The sequence below is a fragment of the Acanthaster planci genome, linkage group LG01 (assembly GCF_054643075.1).
Source record: "Acanthaster planci isolate LZ-2023a linkage group LG01, COTS_SCS, whole genome shotgun sequence".
Lineage (NCBI taxonomy): Eukaryota > Metazoa > Echinodermata > Asteroidea > Valvatida > Acanthasteridae > Acanthaster > Acanthaster planci.
The window spans coordinates 39,284,671-39,303,460 of record NC_141777.1 but is presented as its reverse complement, the minus strand read 5'-3'; the positions used below and the strand labels follow the sequence as shown (position 1 = coordinate 39,303,460).

At 39.1% G+C, this 18,790-nt stretch overlaps 1 protein-coding gene across 1 annotated transcript in view; it reads right to left on the bottom strand.

The window, feature by feature from the left end:
* The window catches only part of LOC110980525 (E3 ubiquitin-protein ligase pellino homolog 1-like), a 50,302-nt gene that overhangs the window by 4,285 nt on the left and 27,227 nt on the right, over nt 1-18,790 (bottom strand). Inside the window, 9 exon segments of the mRNA XM_022237290.2 lie at nt 168-283; nt 1,013-1,138; nt 2,443-2,550; nt 3,167-3,265; nt 5,646-5,831; nt 17,290-17,306; nt 17,309-17,353; nt 17,356-17,485; nt 18,384-18,485. Coding sequence (XP_022092982.2) covers nt 168-283; nt 1,013-1,138; nt 2,443-2,550; nt 3,167-3,265; nt 5,646-5,831; nt 17,290-17,306; nt 17,309-17,353; nt 17,356-17,485; nt 18,384-18,485 — 929 coding nt within the window.

Below are 18,790 nucleotides of genomic sequence, written 5' to 3'. Positions count from 1 at the left end.
ACTTAATATGTCAGTACAGACCAAGCTAGGAACACTTCTTGTAATTTGTCTTCAATACTCTTTTACCGACAAACCAAAAGGCATTCATGCTGTAGAGGGAAAGTTTTTTAATCAAAATTTTCATTATTTTGAGACAAGCATTACGGAGAAATAAACATGCCACTTACTTGACAGTTTTTTCGGAACACACGTGACCACAGGGAACATAAGCATGGGTTGGATTTCCAGAGTCGACGTAGAAACTGGGTTCATTTCCCATGATGAGAGGTTCATATGATCCTGCCTGTAAGCAGAAATAATGTGTCAGAACAACAACACTGGTTAAAATTCTTCCTGCAATTCAAGGAATAGCGTGTCTGCTGCCCTCTTTAGATAATTTATGGACAACTACTGTATTAGATGGGGGCAGCATACCCGTAGCATGTAACCACTCTTTTCCAATACATAATCTCTTTAACACTTGTAACTTGTAAACATGATCTGGCAATTTCCATACAGAGAAGCAGGTGGTGCATATATACGTTGTCTCATGCTTCAGTGGGTTCCCACTGGTTTTGTAGGTCTGACTAGTCTTTAGGGGTTGATAGTGTGTTGTAGCCTGACTTTGCCGTGTTCCAAAGCTGGTCATCTAAGCAAATATTGCTTCATGGTACATTGTACAATCAGAGGCCAACAACAAAGCATTTTCTGGTGTCTTACTTACTGTACACCAAGATGTTAACATGTTTTTACTTATTCAAACAGTTGAAATTTTTAGCCAAAACTAATACCACACCTTGCACTTATTAACTGTAAAATAATACTATCAGAAAATGGTTAAAATGTACCAAAATTTGCTTCATTCAAAAACTGTACTCAAATCTCTATAACTTTTGGAGAACAAAATGAACCCTTAAAAATAAATGCAAATCAAATTACAGATTAACCCTAACAATCCTCAATCCTTCAGCTGTTGGAGGACTAAAAGCAACCAACATGTATGTGAGCATGAACTGATTAGAAGCTATCCTACCTCTCGACACATGGGACAAGTCCTCTCTGTCTTCTGTTGTGTGCTCTTACTGTCCCATTGATGGTAACCATGGACATGACCACACTTGAGGTACGCATAAGGCTGCTTGGAGTTCTCATCTAAAATCTAGGTGAGTTAGGGGAGAAAGTTGCACTCCTGAATAAGTTGCTAAATCTGTTTCACTCTAAGACCACAACAGAGGGAAAGTACAGTTTTGCCTGAAAAATTTCATCGAAAGCAAAGTAAACATTTTCTTGTTTTGTCCTTTCATTGCATTTTTAGATAGCAATAAAAGAGTTTAGGATCTGGTCCATAAATTACAGTGCACATTGCTGGAATTGAAGGCGGTGTTTTTTCCGGAGTAACGTAACTTGTCAAGCCACATCGAGTCAAGCCATGTTCAGTACTTACGAATGTACTGGTCACATCATTTTCTTTAATGAAAACATACATGTACGTGCCCTTTTATACATCATTTGCGTAATAAGGAACAGCATACTGATACATTGCAGCATGTGGCGTGATACACCTGATGTGCATGGTGTGCCCTGTGATAGCATCTTTGCAACCTCCATCTCATGTCTCTCACAGGAAATGCACAGGATTCTGTGGCTATCATGCTACTAGTAGGTTTCTTTATATTTATTCCCAAAGGATTACTGACGACTGCCATGAGGGAGGTGTTTTCCACCCCTTGGGGGATATGGGGGAGGGGAAAAGTAAAAAGGTCACATGCCACATCCCAGCAATCACTTAACATTGTTGACCGCTCGGGCATGCATAGCGCCCCCAACTTCGCCTCTGGGTGCAATGCATCCCTTGGGTGTTCAAAATGTCATATCCCATACCACAGCGGTCAACAATTGTTTTGTCATACCTCTGTCTTCAGGAATCTATCACAAGAAACAAGCTCTGTATTTCAGAAGACAATGGGCCTACTGTAAATTTATAAAATTAACGTAACAGACGTAAACGATATTGTTTGCAAATGCACTGTCCCCTCACTTTTGTTAATTGTGTAAACTCTAACGTGAAACTGGTGTGGGTACCAGTGAGTACATTTATTTAGTCTGGATAACGGTCCCTGCATTATGTTATATGCTGCAGGGACAGGAATGAGTTTGTTATACGAGCACAATCATTGATTTAATGCCCTGGTAGCCTATGCACAAAACGTCTAATGGGTACCACACAATACAGGACCACATGTTATTTCTTGAACTTCCCGAAGCTCTTCTGTTTTGCACGCGTATGCGTGTGCGTGCACACACCATTGGTAGAATGAAATGTCTCATGGTGAGTGCGATATGCAGATATGTTGCCCTGTCATGTGATCGTTTTTAGCCAATAAACGGAGAGTATCCAAGACAGAGGTATGACAGTGCTCAATGTTTCTGCTGGCTGTGACTTTATTCAGATCCAATACTAACCTTGGAAGAATGTCTGTGTTTAGGAAGGACCAGTGTGTTGAAACCAATTGGGCACTGAGGTCTGGTGTCATTGATGCCTTGCCGTAGTAACTCAAGATGCTTCTGGGTCTGAAGTCAAATCAACAACACATCACATGACAGTTTCACAAATTCTTGTATGTTCACTGACTGACCCTGCAGGGTACCGGTATGTGAAGGCATAAATCATTCCAATATACCAGTAGCAAGTGCACTTTGATCATCATGCATATGTTTATGACACAGCTACATGTGTGCATGATAACATAAATCCAAGTCATGACCTGTAAGTTTTGCCTCAAGCTATGCACCTGTCAACATGCAAGTGAACAAAACATCAGAAACGTCACTTCAGTTCAGCCATCCTTCATGGTTACGTATCACATCTTGACTGGGCAGAGCCACATGTCAATGTATGCACAAGGAGCATCCTTGTATGCATGAATTCATAGAAACTGTACATTACCTGTACAGTACCTGCATGCATGGTGTCTGTAACCCTTGCTACATGTACATGTAGGTTCTGTTTGGTCTTAGGAATACAGAGCATTTCAAAATGCTACATGCAACCCCCCCCAAAAAAAAAAGAAAAGGAAAAAAAAAGTAATGAATGGTACAGCTTTCGTTGACTGCAAATCAGAATGGATTAACTTTGTCAATATGGACCTCACAGAGGAGAACCTGGTTAGTACATGGAAAGACTTACAGGCGTTTTCAGCAGACCAGTGGCTGATCTCCACAGTAACGTAGCACCACAGAGATCAATGAGTGTGCCATCTTCAAGAATGTTGTTCTCATCATCAATCTGGGGAAAAACATGGTAGAAAGATAAGGTGTTTAGAAGAAATGAATATTTCACTTTATGAAAGTTCACACTGTTGGTTCCAACTTGACACCAGGCTAAGATTAAACTCAGCAACTTTAATTTATTCATTATGCATATGGTAAGACCCTCAAGCTCTTTTTACCTCCATTTTCTATTGGCTCCGTACCAAGTTTGTCTGAGGTACCTTATTTGTGGATTCTTTTCTTCACTCATTCTTGCATGTTTTCCAGTTTATATTTGAATTTGGATGATATGCAGCTTTTGAGAAACATCATCTTTTGTATGGGCCTCCTATTTTGATGTTTATCAAGACTGTTCCTTATTTGGAAATTGGTACATGTACATGCATGACCAGGTATGCCCAAACGACTCATAATGAAATATTTTCTACATGAAACAAGTGTTTATTCTACTGAGATTGTTAAATTGTAATGTAAGTACACACATGTAACAAGCTTATTGTTTCATGAATAGAAACTTTGATATTCTGACCAGTTTATTACATCAATACATCATGTATCACATATTATAATTTTCTTTAGAACAGACGAAAAAAAAGATAATGGTAAGGCAGCCTTGCGCAAATCACTTAAGTCTGTGCATATTTCTCTGTGTAAGAGTCACGATGTTTATCGAGTTCAGGTTGTCTGTCTCAACAGTAAACCGATACTAGTTATTGGTGTCTTATCAAATTTACTGCCTCAAAAGGTCTTCAAAAATATCTTTTCAATATGCCAAGGCCAGCAACTCAGGCAACCCAGACAATGCAAGACTTTCTAAACTCTGTAGAGCCATTAAAATAAATACATGTTGAAGAAAACTCCTGGCTGACTGCTGTTTCAGGATTATAAAAGCAAGTACATTTACATGTACTATTACTTAATGCTACAATGTAGTATGCCTTCATTTCTCCTGCTGTGTACAATGCACATGTATAATGTAAACACCAAGCAGTTGAGTGTCAGCAGGTCATTAAAATTAATGGTTTGGTAGGTATACATGCAGGTACATGTATTCTTGTATCACAAAGATATCAATGGACAGTCCCGAACAAGCAGTGAAACCTACCGGTACTGCACGCATCTACAATGTAAATGTACATGCAGTCCTCTGTGATGTTGCATGCAGCCTATAACTCCCATTTACTCAGTAAAGAAATTTCTCATGCACAGTTTGATTTATTCTACTAGGACATACATTTGTTGTTAGGGCACTTATAATTTCTCTTCAACAAAAGCCCAAGGCAAAATGACCAGCTACATGTATGGTATTGATTTCAGCAAAAAATGTTTTTAGTAGTTAGACTGCAGAAACACATATAATGAGAGAATATACATGTACACCTTTGGAAACTAGATCATTACACACTAAGTTGTGAATAAATGGCATCATTTCAAACATCCTTGTGAAATATCCAATGGCAAATTTTTCCATGTCATCTCAGGCTCTTTGCACAATCAATCAAAGCTCTACACATGGCTCAACATTCACATAATCTCAAGTAATTTTGAAATTATTGCCGGTTATGTTAGACTACAACCTCATTTTTCACTTCCAAAATTGGCACATGTATAGTACCAGACCGTCCTAGAATATTTCTGGAATTTCATGCTGTCATGATTTCACTGGAAATTCTTTCAAATACAGCATGACTGCTTCTATCCAGAAACCGCTAATCCCTGTATATAAACATGTAGAAGTATGTTTTATACACAACTCTTCCAATATGACAAGCCTCCTGTTCTGGGAAAACAGCATTTGTTTTAGTCTATGATTCCAGATAGTTGTGATTAATACTCCCAGTGTTATGGTCTTTCCTGCAGCGCTGAGTCATAAATCATGATTTCAGAAGGCCCTGTTATTGATGTATCGCCAGGTGGAGAGAGGAGATGGCATTGCTCTTGTGTAAGCTCCATTTCATCAACACTGATTGGTGTACTGTATAGAGGACATGGACTGTTACTGTCAGTGGACAATTGTGGCAGACAGTAGGTAATTTTCAGCACCGTAACTTGCACGCAGCTCCAACTTTTATACCCCCCCGATTCATTATACATGCAATTTGATAGAGTAATATATCACCTCCTTAGGATAAAACTGGAAATGTGAGCTAATGACTGCCCATAACTGTTGCAATGAATCATGTCCATTTTTTTGGAAGGGTGAAAAAAAAAGATTGAGAAAAAAAGCATATTCACTGAAAGTGTCCACATCTGGAGACGGATGGTGTTCTTGACATCTGTCAGCTACTACAAAATCTGTCTGGATTTTCAAGTGTTGCAAGCACATAGAACATTACTAAATTTGGCCCTGCCAAAAAATGACAGTAAATAGTTGTGGTGGACTGTGGGGGGCTTACCAGTTTGCCCTTTTGTTGTGAAGATCTTGTCTCTCGTAATGAGTAGATATTCCCACAGACGGATACTTCTCTCCAGACACCGGGCCTAGCATCTGACTGGAACCCACCCCTTGGCCTCATGATGAGCACACCGTTTGTTGTTAACCCATCCATGCCAAACTCTGTTTTCCATTTACATGCTTTTTCCTGAAAGATTTACGAAAAAGAAACAATTAATACGACACATCAGGAGAAAGGCCTACACAGACTAACCCTTAAAAACTGCGGCTCTGCCAAGACGCAATGAGTCAAGAGAACAGTGAGTCAAATATGAGTCAATGTACATGTACATACCATGCAAGTAGGTACATGTACCACACATGTACCGGACAGTCACAAAATAAACACTTTTGTTAGATCTTCCACATACATGTAACACTATAACCATCTCAGAACCCATACAAACCATGCTCTTGTAACACTGAATGCTGTACTTGTGATGTTACCAATAGGTGTAAATACCGGTTACATGTACAGCGTATGATGTACATGTACATGGTACACATGTATGTTGGCATATTGCACAAAATTAAGTTTATTGTAATCTCTACTATTCTGTCAAATACATGTATGTTTGATAAAGAAGTATTCCTTATTAAAACCCTCCTGTGCAAAGATGCATTCTTTACAAAGTTGTCCTATCAGTCAAAATCAGTCAAATGACCCCTGTGTATCTGTGTACAGGGGCAAATCAAGTGGAAGGAATTTTTTACCATCTGTGACTGTTACAGCAAAAGGAGGGTATAAATGCATGCATCTAATAATGGATACATATTACATTACGTACATGTACACATCATAATTATGCACTCTTCCACCATTTGACTTACAGTGTACATGTACGTGTACAAGAAGGTTGTTTAAAAATGAACCTGGACTAACATTACCAGCAGCAATATCCACTCCGCGCGGAACAAAAGAGGGCATGTTTTTTGGCACTCACCACAAAGGAGCACCATGAGGCACGCAAGTACCGGTATATATGTGCATTGGACACAGAGCACGCTGAGCACGCGTAACCAATTTACTCCGGCATGTATGGTCTTTGCGTACCGTGCACGCACAACGCATGCAAGAACTCACTTGTAACCACGTCTTTCTTTTGCCCATTGGGGGTGCACTGCAGCTAGGGGCGGACTGTAAGCATGTACTGTATTTATGTCCACAGTCCTTAACACTGTTTGGTTGGATACTTACAAGCCACAAACATGGAAGTTCATATCCATGTACATTGTATGCTACTTGGACATTCTGTTTTATATTTCTACATGTACCGGTACATGTAGGAAGAGTCTTGTGCAAGTACAGGGTACCCCTTTCCATTCCCCTCCACAGATCTCTACTGGTACCAGGTAACACCGGTACCAGGTAACACTGGTACCAGGTGACAGAGCTAGATTAAGTAGCGGTAAATGATCACATAAACCACCACACACTCTGCAATTGACAAAGTACTGCAGAGGTACATGTATTCCAATGTCATCAGCAATCTCCTTTGCCCAGTGAACACAGACTTCATACGTATGCTCATAACACAATGAATACACCTTTTTGGAAGCAAAACTTACATTGTCTCTGTACTTCTAGCAGACTAAACAGATGGTAATGACCATGACAATGACAGTGACAATGACAAAGGCCAATGTCTTTGAACAGGCTCCTGCTTCTCTTCATGTGATATTGTTACAGATTGTCAATAAAGATTTGTACCAGAATACATGAACTTAGACCTGGTACCATACTACCCGTACTAGTACCGTGTATGTCAACTAGTTTGTCAACCTTCTTTCCTCCCAATGCAGGTCAATGTACCTAATAAGTATTATTATATTAATATTTATATTATTATAATAATAATAAGTCCCTCCCACCCACTATTTCCTCTTACCCTCACTAATTATCCTTCCAAACAGGTTGCCTGACAAAAAGCAATCAAGCAATTCATCCCTGAGATATTGGAAGGCCGGAGAAATGTGACACCTGTGATGCAACCCTAGGAAAACTGCAAGTCATGGGGATCTAATCCTTTCCGAACCCCATCATCTGTTGCCTCCCAAGACACCAGACTGACTCATGCACACACCTGTACATGTCCGGTATCTGCACCTGTGGCCGCTGGGGTCTATGTTAATAAGAAGTCCCATTTTACTGTAGAATGGTCATCATGCTATATACATGTACATGTAGCTATGCCAAGGTGAACATGTGGTAATCATGGATACCGGGGTGTTAATTTTTTAAAATCAAGTTAATATTTTAAGGTAGATGTATACATGTACATTGTACCTGTGTCATACAGCAAGATTTTTAAACAGTCCAATGTACTTACATACTGTACTTCACCTGCATGAGACTTTAACCAAGTTGCAAGTGCCCTTAAATAATTACATCCAATCTTGATTTACTCACAAAGATGTGTTGCAACAGGTAAGCAAATTTAAGAGTCATAGTTTTTCACTTGAAAATACAAAATGAGCTGGACTGCCTGCCAGCTGACTGAATAGGAACTCATTAAGGCCAAATATAAATATTTGCTTACAATTTTTTTATGCAAGAGTGAAGTTAAAACCTTTTTCAAAGATGATGGATCTTATGATACCTAGTAGTGCAGTGGAATGCCACAGTAACGAACACTGCTACATCATGTGTATATCAAACATTTGGAAATACTGAACATCCCCTTGGCTCCCCAATTTTCTGTGCACTTTAACCAAACATTACAAATTTGTGTTAAATAATAATAACTCAAAGTTGAGGAAAATCATAATTATTCATGAGGGTAAATGGCCAACACATGGCACAGTCTGTATCATTAGTGGGTAGTGTACGACATTGTATGTAATTTCCATGTGTCCACTGGCGGCCATGTAAGTAGACCGGCTGCTGAGTACATGTATGTGTTTGCATATCTATGCAATACTGGTGACTCTGGTGCAGAAAACTTTGCATGATCATTGCCACAAAGCCAGGAGATTTGAGAAATTCTGCTTACAAAGTTCCTGCATACAGCCTATAGACATTTCTGAACAGTAACACATTCTATGCTTATTGCAATCACAATTTTGAACCCTTGAAATCTTGACCTACAGTGTATTGATAGGTCTACCCGCCTGCCAGCAAAGGAGGGATGCTTATTTGTGGCTTTCCATTACTAATTCTGTCCATCTAAAGACACTTATTCCTCATAAGTGAAGAGTGGTAGTGTAGCACAGGATGTGACAGGGGTAATCTGTGGTGCACAGCTTTATGGCCAACGCAGGAACTGGGGGAAATAAAGGAATTTAATAGTGTCCTTTCCAATTACCAGCAGTCTAGCGAGGTGGATCATCATAGCTATATCTTCATCATGAGTTGATGACTGCATAATAGAGTGATGGTCTTTTAGCTGTAAAACGACAGGGTGGCCTGCCTGGTTGTAAACATGAAGGTTTAGATAGCTGCTGATGAGGTTGAATGTCCCTGGGCACCTCAGAATACTGATTAAGATTGAATTCATTGAGTCATTAGGCAGCTGTCTTACAAAGAAAGCATCTTGCTAGGCTTTGGAATACTGAGAGGCTGGTCGTAACATGTTTACAATTGATCTGTGGGCTCACAGATACCAGTTATCAGTACATCTGATTATAGAAAGATCATTTCAGAAGTACTGGTATTTCTTAGAACATCAACAGTCGAGTTCATTATTATCAAGCATGTTCCCTGTTACAAGCAAACAAGTCTGGAAAAAAACCTCAAGACCTAAGGTGTTAAACCTACCTCAAATATTCCCATAATCACCCTCTGCTCATGGCATCTACATGTACACCATCACCATTAACTGGCCATGCTTGTGACATAAAAACTTTAATTACTAGGTGGGTTCAATTTAACCAGATAGCTAGAACAGTGTCCGATAATTCAGACAGGAAATAAAGAGATCACAGCAGCTTTAGAAGAGAACCAAATCTTAACGCACCTCCGTTCTAAATTGGTAAAAGATCGATGCTTCGAGTTGAATTACATCCGTCCCTTGCTGCCTGCAGGGCTGGATGGAAATTCTATCTGACATAGTTAGCCTTTTCCCCTACTCATTTCCAGGCCTCATCTTTCGGATGAAAGGAATCTCATGAAATGGTCTGAAAGCCTATTCTTCTTGGCATGTAATTTGAAATCCTCCCTTGAGGGCTAGGTGTTACCTCTGATCAAGGTGCTAACATCTTTTCTCATAATAGACACATAGGCCTTATAGTTTGGTTACAGTACTGGTTTCATCGTTAAGAGCTTTTAATGGTCAAGGCAGTCAATACCAGACTTGTGAATATTTGTTAAACAGCAGCTGTCAATTCAACGTTATAAATGTAATAATTCTCGATTTGCATGGCAACAAAAAGACAACAAGAGCTTTGTGCAAGAGTAAAAGGTAAATGTCATAATTTTTATCACTGTGGGAACTAAGACATTTCTGATGGCAATATCTTTGCCAAGAGGACAATACAGGCCTCAGACATAAGTCCTTTGATCAAGAACTACATGTACATGTACTAAGGCCCTCTAAACGTTGACATACATGTACATGCCTCAGACATAAGTCCTTTGATCAAGAACTACATGTACATGTACTAAGGCCCTCTAAATGTTGACATACAGGCCTCAGACATAAGTCCTTTGATCAAGAACTACATGTACATGTACTAAGGCCCTCTAAATGTTGACATACAGGCCTCAGACATAAGTCCTTTGATCAAGAACTACATGTACATGTACTAAGGCCCTCTAAATGTTGACATACAGGCCTCAGACATAAGTCCTTTGATCAAGAACTACATGTACATGTACTAAGGCCCTCTAAATGTTGACATACAGGCCTCAGACATAAGTCCTTTGATCAAGAACTACATGTACATGTACTAAGGCCCTCTAAATGTTGACAATACAGGCCTCAGACATAAGTCCTTTGATCAAGAACTACATGTACATGTACTAAGGCCCTCTAAATGTTGACATACAGGCCTCAGACATAAGTCCTTTGATCAAGAACTACATGTACATGTACTAAGGCCCTCTAAATGTTGACATACAGGCCTCAGACATAAGTCCTTTGATCAAGAACTACATGTACATGTACTAAGGCCCTCTAAATGTTGACATACAGGCCTCAGACATAAGTCCTTTGATCAAGAACTACATGTACATGTACTAAGGCCCTCTAAATGTTGACATCTATTCATGGCATTCATTACTCAGGTTCTTGCAAGATTGTTTTCTGAGGTACCGGTATTAAATGTTTCAAAGAAAATTACTTGGATTAATTTCTTTTTGAAATAAAATGACTTGGAACATTTACTTTTATGCACATTACCAATGCTGAATCAAATGTATATTTTGTGTACATGTATGTCTAAACCAGTATATTGGCACATCAATACTGATGGAGTTGTCTCACACATGTACTGGAGTAGAAGTTTCTTTGTGGAAGGTTTTTTTTTTGGGGGGGGGAGTGTACCAGTACATGCACCACAAACTTGAAATATTTTCAAACAACTTATTCAGCTGGAATTGCTCCACCAAAATGTTCCTATAACCAGTTTGTAGTTTCTATTTTCATTTCCATTCATTGACAACATCATTGTTCAAACTTCAGAACTTGATGCATCAGGTAATGAATGTGTACCGTAAAGTGTACCACAGTAGTTCCAGCATTTCTGTTCACACTGATCATAAACTTGTACATGTCATGTACAGATACCAGTACAAGTACATGATGTATGCATGCACAGACTGGATCAGGTAGCTCTGTGAGATGACATCCATATTGATAGCAATTATCCTGTTATTTCAATCATTTCAAGCAAGTTGCTGGTACTGTAAGTCTTGTAGTTATATTGTGTTTTGTGCAGTTCATCTTGTCCTCAGTCTTATGGCTACAGCGTACATGTACATGCACTGCTACATGCATGTAATTGCTTCTGGCACATTTGAATTACCGGTACATGCACATGTACATGTATGTGTACATGTACATGTGCATGTATGTGGACATGTGCATGTATGTGGACATGTGCATGTACATGTATGTGGACATGTGCATGTATGGAGACATGTGCATGTATGTGGACATGTATATGTGTATGTACTGTATAAGAAAAAACTTGTTAAAAAAGCACTAGGAGTGGTACTGTATGACACAGTCAAATTTACTAATGAGTATTTAAACTCAATAAAGCTGCTGAATTGAATGAAATACTGCCAAGATTTTCTACTGCTTTTTCAATAAGTTTTCATTTACACAAATTACATTTTCCGCCGAATAACGTTAATTTATTTATGTATGCTCAAAGGTGCAGTATGTGGATACATGTACATGTAGATTCAAGTGGTAAGGACAAAGTTTAAAGGTACGTTTGTACTACCAATTTCTATGTGATCTTCCGTTATGCAACCATGTGAAGAAACAACAATATACCTATCAATGTACTCGTATATATACTTGTATTTATTTGTGTTTCTGAATACTTTGATGCTACATGTACATGTACAGTACTGGTACATCCCCGGCACTCACTATGCCTCTAAGTTTTTAACCTACCCACTGGTGGTTTACACACATGAAAACCATTCAAAATATTCCGCAAGATTAATGGGGGATCATGGTATGGTAGCCCAGGGCATTCACGCATTCACACTATTTGTAAAAGCCGCCAGACGCTTCTTGATAATAGGATTTCCAATGCAAGATAAATCCTTGCCTACTGCTTCAGGTCAAAGATGACCTTTGCATGTACTCCTTGATTGCCTTGTACATGTACATGTACAGGTGCGTGTACTCCCTAGGCATAAAAATGTTTCCTGATTCCTGTACATTTACATGTACACTGACACCAAAACAGGGGGAGAGAGTATCACTGAACTAGCAGGAGTAGAGCAAGGCATTATGGGACAGGGAAGTGGAGGATGTGGCAGAATGGGATGGGCAGGGTGGGATACGAGTAGGACAAAGCTTGGGCATGTACAGTCTACCTGTGAATAAAGGTGTATACAAGTACAGTATACATGTGTACTAGACCATGTACAGTACAATGTACTGGTCGAGCGTACATGTGCACAGTCCTTGAAAAGGGAATGATAGGGCCTACATGTACATGTACGTCATCTCTACAATTGAAAATTAAACCTGGGAAAACAACAGCAAAAAAAGGGAAAAGAATTTGCATTTGCATTCAAAGGCGATCTTCACATTTTGACATCTACTTTTCCCCTCTGTGAATTTGCAGTAAATCCAGTGTGAAAATATGCAAAAATACGGTGCCAAAAAAATGCGGAAATGGTGTAAAAATAAGCAAAAACGGTGTGGTGCAAACAATTTGTGAACGCTGTGCAAAAATCGGTGTGTGAAAATAATACACAAACTGTGAGAAAATAATGCGAAAACCGTGTGAAGATAAAGCGAAAATGATGTGAAAAGGGTGTGAAAATGTTGGTACAAAAAACCTGCTCGTCAAGGCCGGATAGATTCTGCACAACGTCAGATCAGAGGCACAGAGCAAACACACTCTCAATGGATGTGAGTTGTGGTTGTGTACTGGGCCTACGTGTGTAGGGACTGAAATGGGCCACTGCGCACGTGTTGTGCGCATGGATCGTTTTTGTGTACAACCACGTGGTCGCCTAACTCCCTGTGGACACAATGCAGTACTGTACATTAATTCCTTTAACTACTTTTTCATCGATTTTTTTCAGGAATGGATAGGATTTGAGTTGCCTGAACTCCTCATGGAAAATTCTGCAAAAGAAGGTTAAGTTTTCAGGATGTTCGATCTGCTAAAAACGGGCATTAATAAAATGTGGCTGGGGGATGTTTTCGCAACTGTTTAGCAACATGTACATGTACTTGTGAACTTCATACTTTAAAATTGATTTTATTGGGGCTTGGGTTAATTTCCTTCTCAATTGGGTCAAAAGTGTTGACGTTTCGAGTTTGTGAAAAGTTTTCCCGCTTGAGAAAAGTTTTCACACCTGTGAAAAGTTTTCACACTTGTGAAAAACAGGTGTGAAAATTTTTCCCACCAGTGAAACAAAGGTGTGAAAATTTTTGCCCCCAGTGAAACAAAGGTGTGACAATTTTTCCTACCAGTGAAACAAAAGTGTGAAAAATTTTCCCACTAAGGGGGAAATTTTTCATAGTTTGTGAAATGAATATTCATTTTCTGGGATGGGAAAAAATGTGAAAAATTTTCCCACTTCTGAGCTTAAGTTTCATTTGCACTGTACTGTACCTGCCAATACCTCTACCTACTAGTATATGTAGTGTAAATGTGTACCTGTATAAAGTGTGCCAGGAAGACCTGATCCATGTACATGTACAGTACCCTCAGTTCCCTACCAGTAGGCCTACATACACTCTTGTACATCCATGCACAAATGTACAGATATACACATGTATGTTTGACAACCATGTTACAACTATGTACCAGTACCTAAACAAAAACATACATTTAAATTTTTAGTAGTACAGTATTTTACAAATTTATGCCGGTACCTGTGGAGACTCCCTATACTCTGTAGGAAACTCTTTTCCTTCTAGCGAGCAAAAGATCTACTCAAAGTCACACAATAAGCAGAATATGACAGCTCCACCGTTTGTGAGTGGCTGGGCTCTTCAATAAATCCTTGAAGGGCTACTAGAGGTACATGTAAACCTGCTCCCTTGACATTTTCTTTAATATTATCACTGTGCATTTTTTTCACACTCTGAACCATACAATGTACAGCATTTTCTAGGCAACACGTGATATTGCAGTCCTTTTGACATCAATTATGTAAAAATCAGACATACCGGTAGTGTTCTTGCACAATGGACATTTTCCAAAACAGGTCAGCCAAAAATCCATAGTTTTCCTGTCATATTTAATTGAAGCTCAACATTTGTACTGATAATGAGTGTCCTTATACTGTATGTTGTGTACATACATGCTACCGGTAAGCTGCTGCTATTGACACCTTAATGCATGTACAGTACTGGTACATGTACCTCCATGGTTCGCATCAATAAAGTTAAACCCATGAGTAACCAATCACCATTAAGTGCTTCTCCACACCGCGGCAGTCTTTTCAAGTTTCCCCGTTGGCATGGTTACTGACATCCAACCTCCCCTATGATCTGAACAGTCAGAAATGCCAGCTTTATCAAACATTGCCTGTGATTTCTGAGATGTCTGCCAACTGTTGGTAGCAAGCATGACAAATGTACACTGTAAAAATAGTGGTCAAAAAGAGTTGGGCCAAGCTCAATTATCCATATGGAGGTCATTTTTAGCGCTCATTTTCCTAAAAGTTTACCAACAGTTGCACGCTTTGTAACCAGAAGTAGGGAAGTTGGTCAAAATATGCTCAACCTTCGTTACTGTTTATCGTACATGTTGCAGCTCAATTTTGTTGGTATAGAGTCCTTCCAGGGTCCTACTGGTAAGGCTGGATATGCATGCCAAATACAATTATATTCTACGGCTTAAATTTGCCAAAATCAATGGATATTTTATGAGTTAACGCGTAAAACAAATAAAGGTATACAATATCTCTAGCAAAGATAGGTATGGGTAAGTGTGATTTGCGTTAAAGTGTTTATACAAGGAGAAGGTCCAACTTACATCGATGTATGTTACATGCACATGTACGTACATGTGTCTACCAGTGCACATGTACATATTGTACATACACTGCAGTGTACATGTTCATGTCTATACAGTACCGCTACCTGTGAATTTCTACAGAAAGGATATCCTTTTTCCGAGGCAAATCAAACTCCCAACCTGCTAACATACATGTATTCATGTACATTGTACAACCTGGACCTAAGTATACACACCCAAACTAACGGCAATAGGACAAGCCTTACAGGCAGATGTTGGTGAGGACACATCGAAAATCCTGAATGTACCCCTACAAGGACAGTTAGCAAGTACCAGGTACATGTTTGGTACTTGTACTGCTATTCCATATTTATGCATGTCTCTGACCAAACATTAAAGTCTCCGCAACATTTGAGCCTCTCCAAGAAAAATCTTTCAAGGATGGTCCATGAGAGGTGGTTCCACCTCCTGGGTGTAGTCTCAAGAAGTCTGTATCTAGGGGCAACAATAACAAGAGCATCCCAAACCACACTGACACTATGATCTTATTTGGTAAAGTCTTAGGCAACACTCACATCCTGTACGTTGTGGTACATACTGAACACGTACACAGGAAGTGTACACGCATACAATTTTAGGCCTGCTAGTGTCATGTTACCGGGATAACTGATTATTGAAGAAATCAGAACAGCCCAGTAATACAATACACACCAAACCCTGAAGGGAGAAAATCCAAAAGACATCCCAAACAACTCTATATCTAAATTGGATGTGGGAAACCAGATAAAACTCCAGGGCCGTTTTGTTTTGAGGAAGACATGAGTTTACAGAAGATAGAGTAGACATGTTATGTTTGGAATGTCATGGGCTAACACAGTATGTCATCTACCAGTAATCTTTCCACGGCCATGAATAGTGAAGAGGAGCAACACTGCACCACTGGATTGGATACAAACATGGAACACAGGGGAAACTTTCAGTTCAGTTCCTGAAAGCGATGCTTCTGACCTTCCAAAAAAGCCAAACGTGATCCAAAATTCACTTTTGTGAGCGGGAAGTGGGGAGGAATTACAAAACGTTGGGAAAGGTATTCAAACAACTTCCAAGAGGCAGTCAGGTACATGCATTTTTCTTGCTGAAAACTGTTCATTATAAATTTCTCATATAAAATTCATGTACTCTGAACAGCTGCAGTAAACACAGGAAATGATTTATCATAAGAGGTGGAGCTTGCTTAATGCTTTGCCGCCTGTATTATGCACACACTGTACACTCACACTGCTTTGGGTAGCCAAATTAACTCGGTACACATAGATTCTTCTTGGAATTACAAAATTCACATGATCACTTCTGCACCAAATTTTTCATTACAATTTTATTCTAAATTTGCACACTAAAGACTGATTAACTTTCATGTAGATTCGTTTAGTTCATCTTGCACCATCACCAAAACTACCCAGAGCCTCGAGGGAGAGCAGATCTTTTATAACTGACGGGACTACCCCCCACCAAATTGATAAAACGCTTTGCACAGAAATCAAATAAGCATTAAAAAGGCAAACTACATGTACCCTAGACCTGAGAATGAAGTGTCTAGCAACAATTTATGGATACATGGGGTGCAGAATGCAAAGGTGCCAGGGTGGAGTGAAATTTGGACTCTGAAAAGGCTCATTGGCTACATTTTGTCTGTCCGCATACATGTACATGATAAATACCTGTAAATAGGTCAGTGATTGTTATGCATGAGGGTTGAGCTCCATAAAATAAAATTCAAAAATTCATATATTATACATGTACAACAAGGAAAATGTCTAAAATCAATTGACAGTTTCATAAACATGTTACAACAAGTACACATGTACATGTGTACATACATGTATAGTGTACATGTAGCACCAGTATGTTAGGTGTGCCATTAGTCATGAGCCTAGAGTCAGCTTTCCATCTTTTTCAGTTCTTCAACATGACAGGGACCATCCTATGCGTAGTAAACTTACCCCAAGGAAGATATTATGGAGGAATTGAAGCCAGCTGCATAGATTCTGGCAGCATGAGGCGGTCTCTATCACAGATGATACGACAGGCAAACCTTGATATCGTACTCTCTGCTATTGTGCACTCTTCCTGCGACTTGGCGCCAGGTACCGTATCCATGACAACAAAATCAATGACAGGCTCTGTGGAGCGGCCAATCTAAATAGTTCAAGATACAGACAGGAGGAAAACTATTGCCAGCCAAGTTTCTGTTGAGAAAACTTTGAATTCTATTTCCATAGACAAGAGAATGAGAGCCTTGGAATGGGTTTCTCAATGTTGGATTGCCTTCTTTGATGTTTCTAGCAGTCTTAAGCAATTCTTAAAAATGGTCATTTAATTTAAAATTTCCTGTTTTGAATTACAAACTGTGGCCCAATCACAAGTGCTGCTAGTATTTCTGTTTTCAACAAAAGAAAACACATTTTTTCATACAATTTATTCTGTAAATTCTAAGTTTGGCAGCTAGAAATAAAACGAAATACAAAAGTGCATTTCTCTTCTAAAAGTATGACTTTGACCCAACATGGGAAGGAAAAATAATTTCCTGACCAATTCTTAAACTGCATTTAACAATTCTTAGGTAAGCTCCACTTACAGAAACTTTGAGTATCTTCCAATGAAAAAAAAATCAAAACCATATTTCTCCAAGAAACTGTAAGTTTATAAAACCCCACTTCATTTCAGCCACTGCATGCATTTGCAGTTATTGAAATATCCCTATAATCAATTTTTCCTTACAGATGGTAACAATAATACAAGAGAGCCAACTATTAGCAACATAAAAATTTCAAATTCCCGTGCCCCTAAGCTCTGCCTGAGGGTGTGTTATTTAGAAGTACATGCACTTTGAGATCATGATTAATTAATATTAAAGTGTGAGTTAAACAATTACAAAATAACTGAAGGACCAGCATTTAACAAAAATCTGATGAACCATATGGGTCAATGAACATGGGGGGGCTAATTATTTGCAATTCTAATTATTTGATGATTATTCAACAACCAGATAATCACATAATCTTGTGGTAAGAAATGGACCATCTGCAAGACTGACCTGGAACATGTCTGTATTGCTGTCTGATGAATATTCAACAACCACCGTCTGATGCCTTGATAATGTGTAGGCTATTGTGTGCTTGCCTTTCTTGGGACTTTGCTAGGGGAAAAGAAATTTACACATGTCTGAATTTACAGTATTTGCTCCAATTCAAAGCCAAGTTTCTGGCAGAAAAAAATAAGAATTCCTTAAAAGAGCACAGGCACTGCAGACACAGAGAGAAAACAAAGAAGAAATCTTCAGTTCTAGAGGTGGAAGGAAAACCCTATAATAATGAGATGTGAGTTCAAATCTGCAAGTTACCACTGTCATGCAGATGAGGGTGTAAAGCACTGAGCAGCCTCAGTAATACTAAGCAATGGTTGGAAATACATGTACATGTACCGGCAGTCCGAAGCATTTAT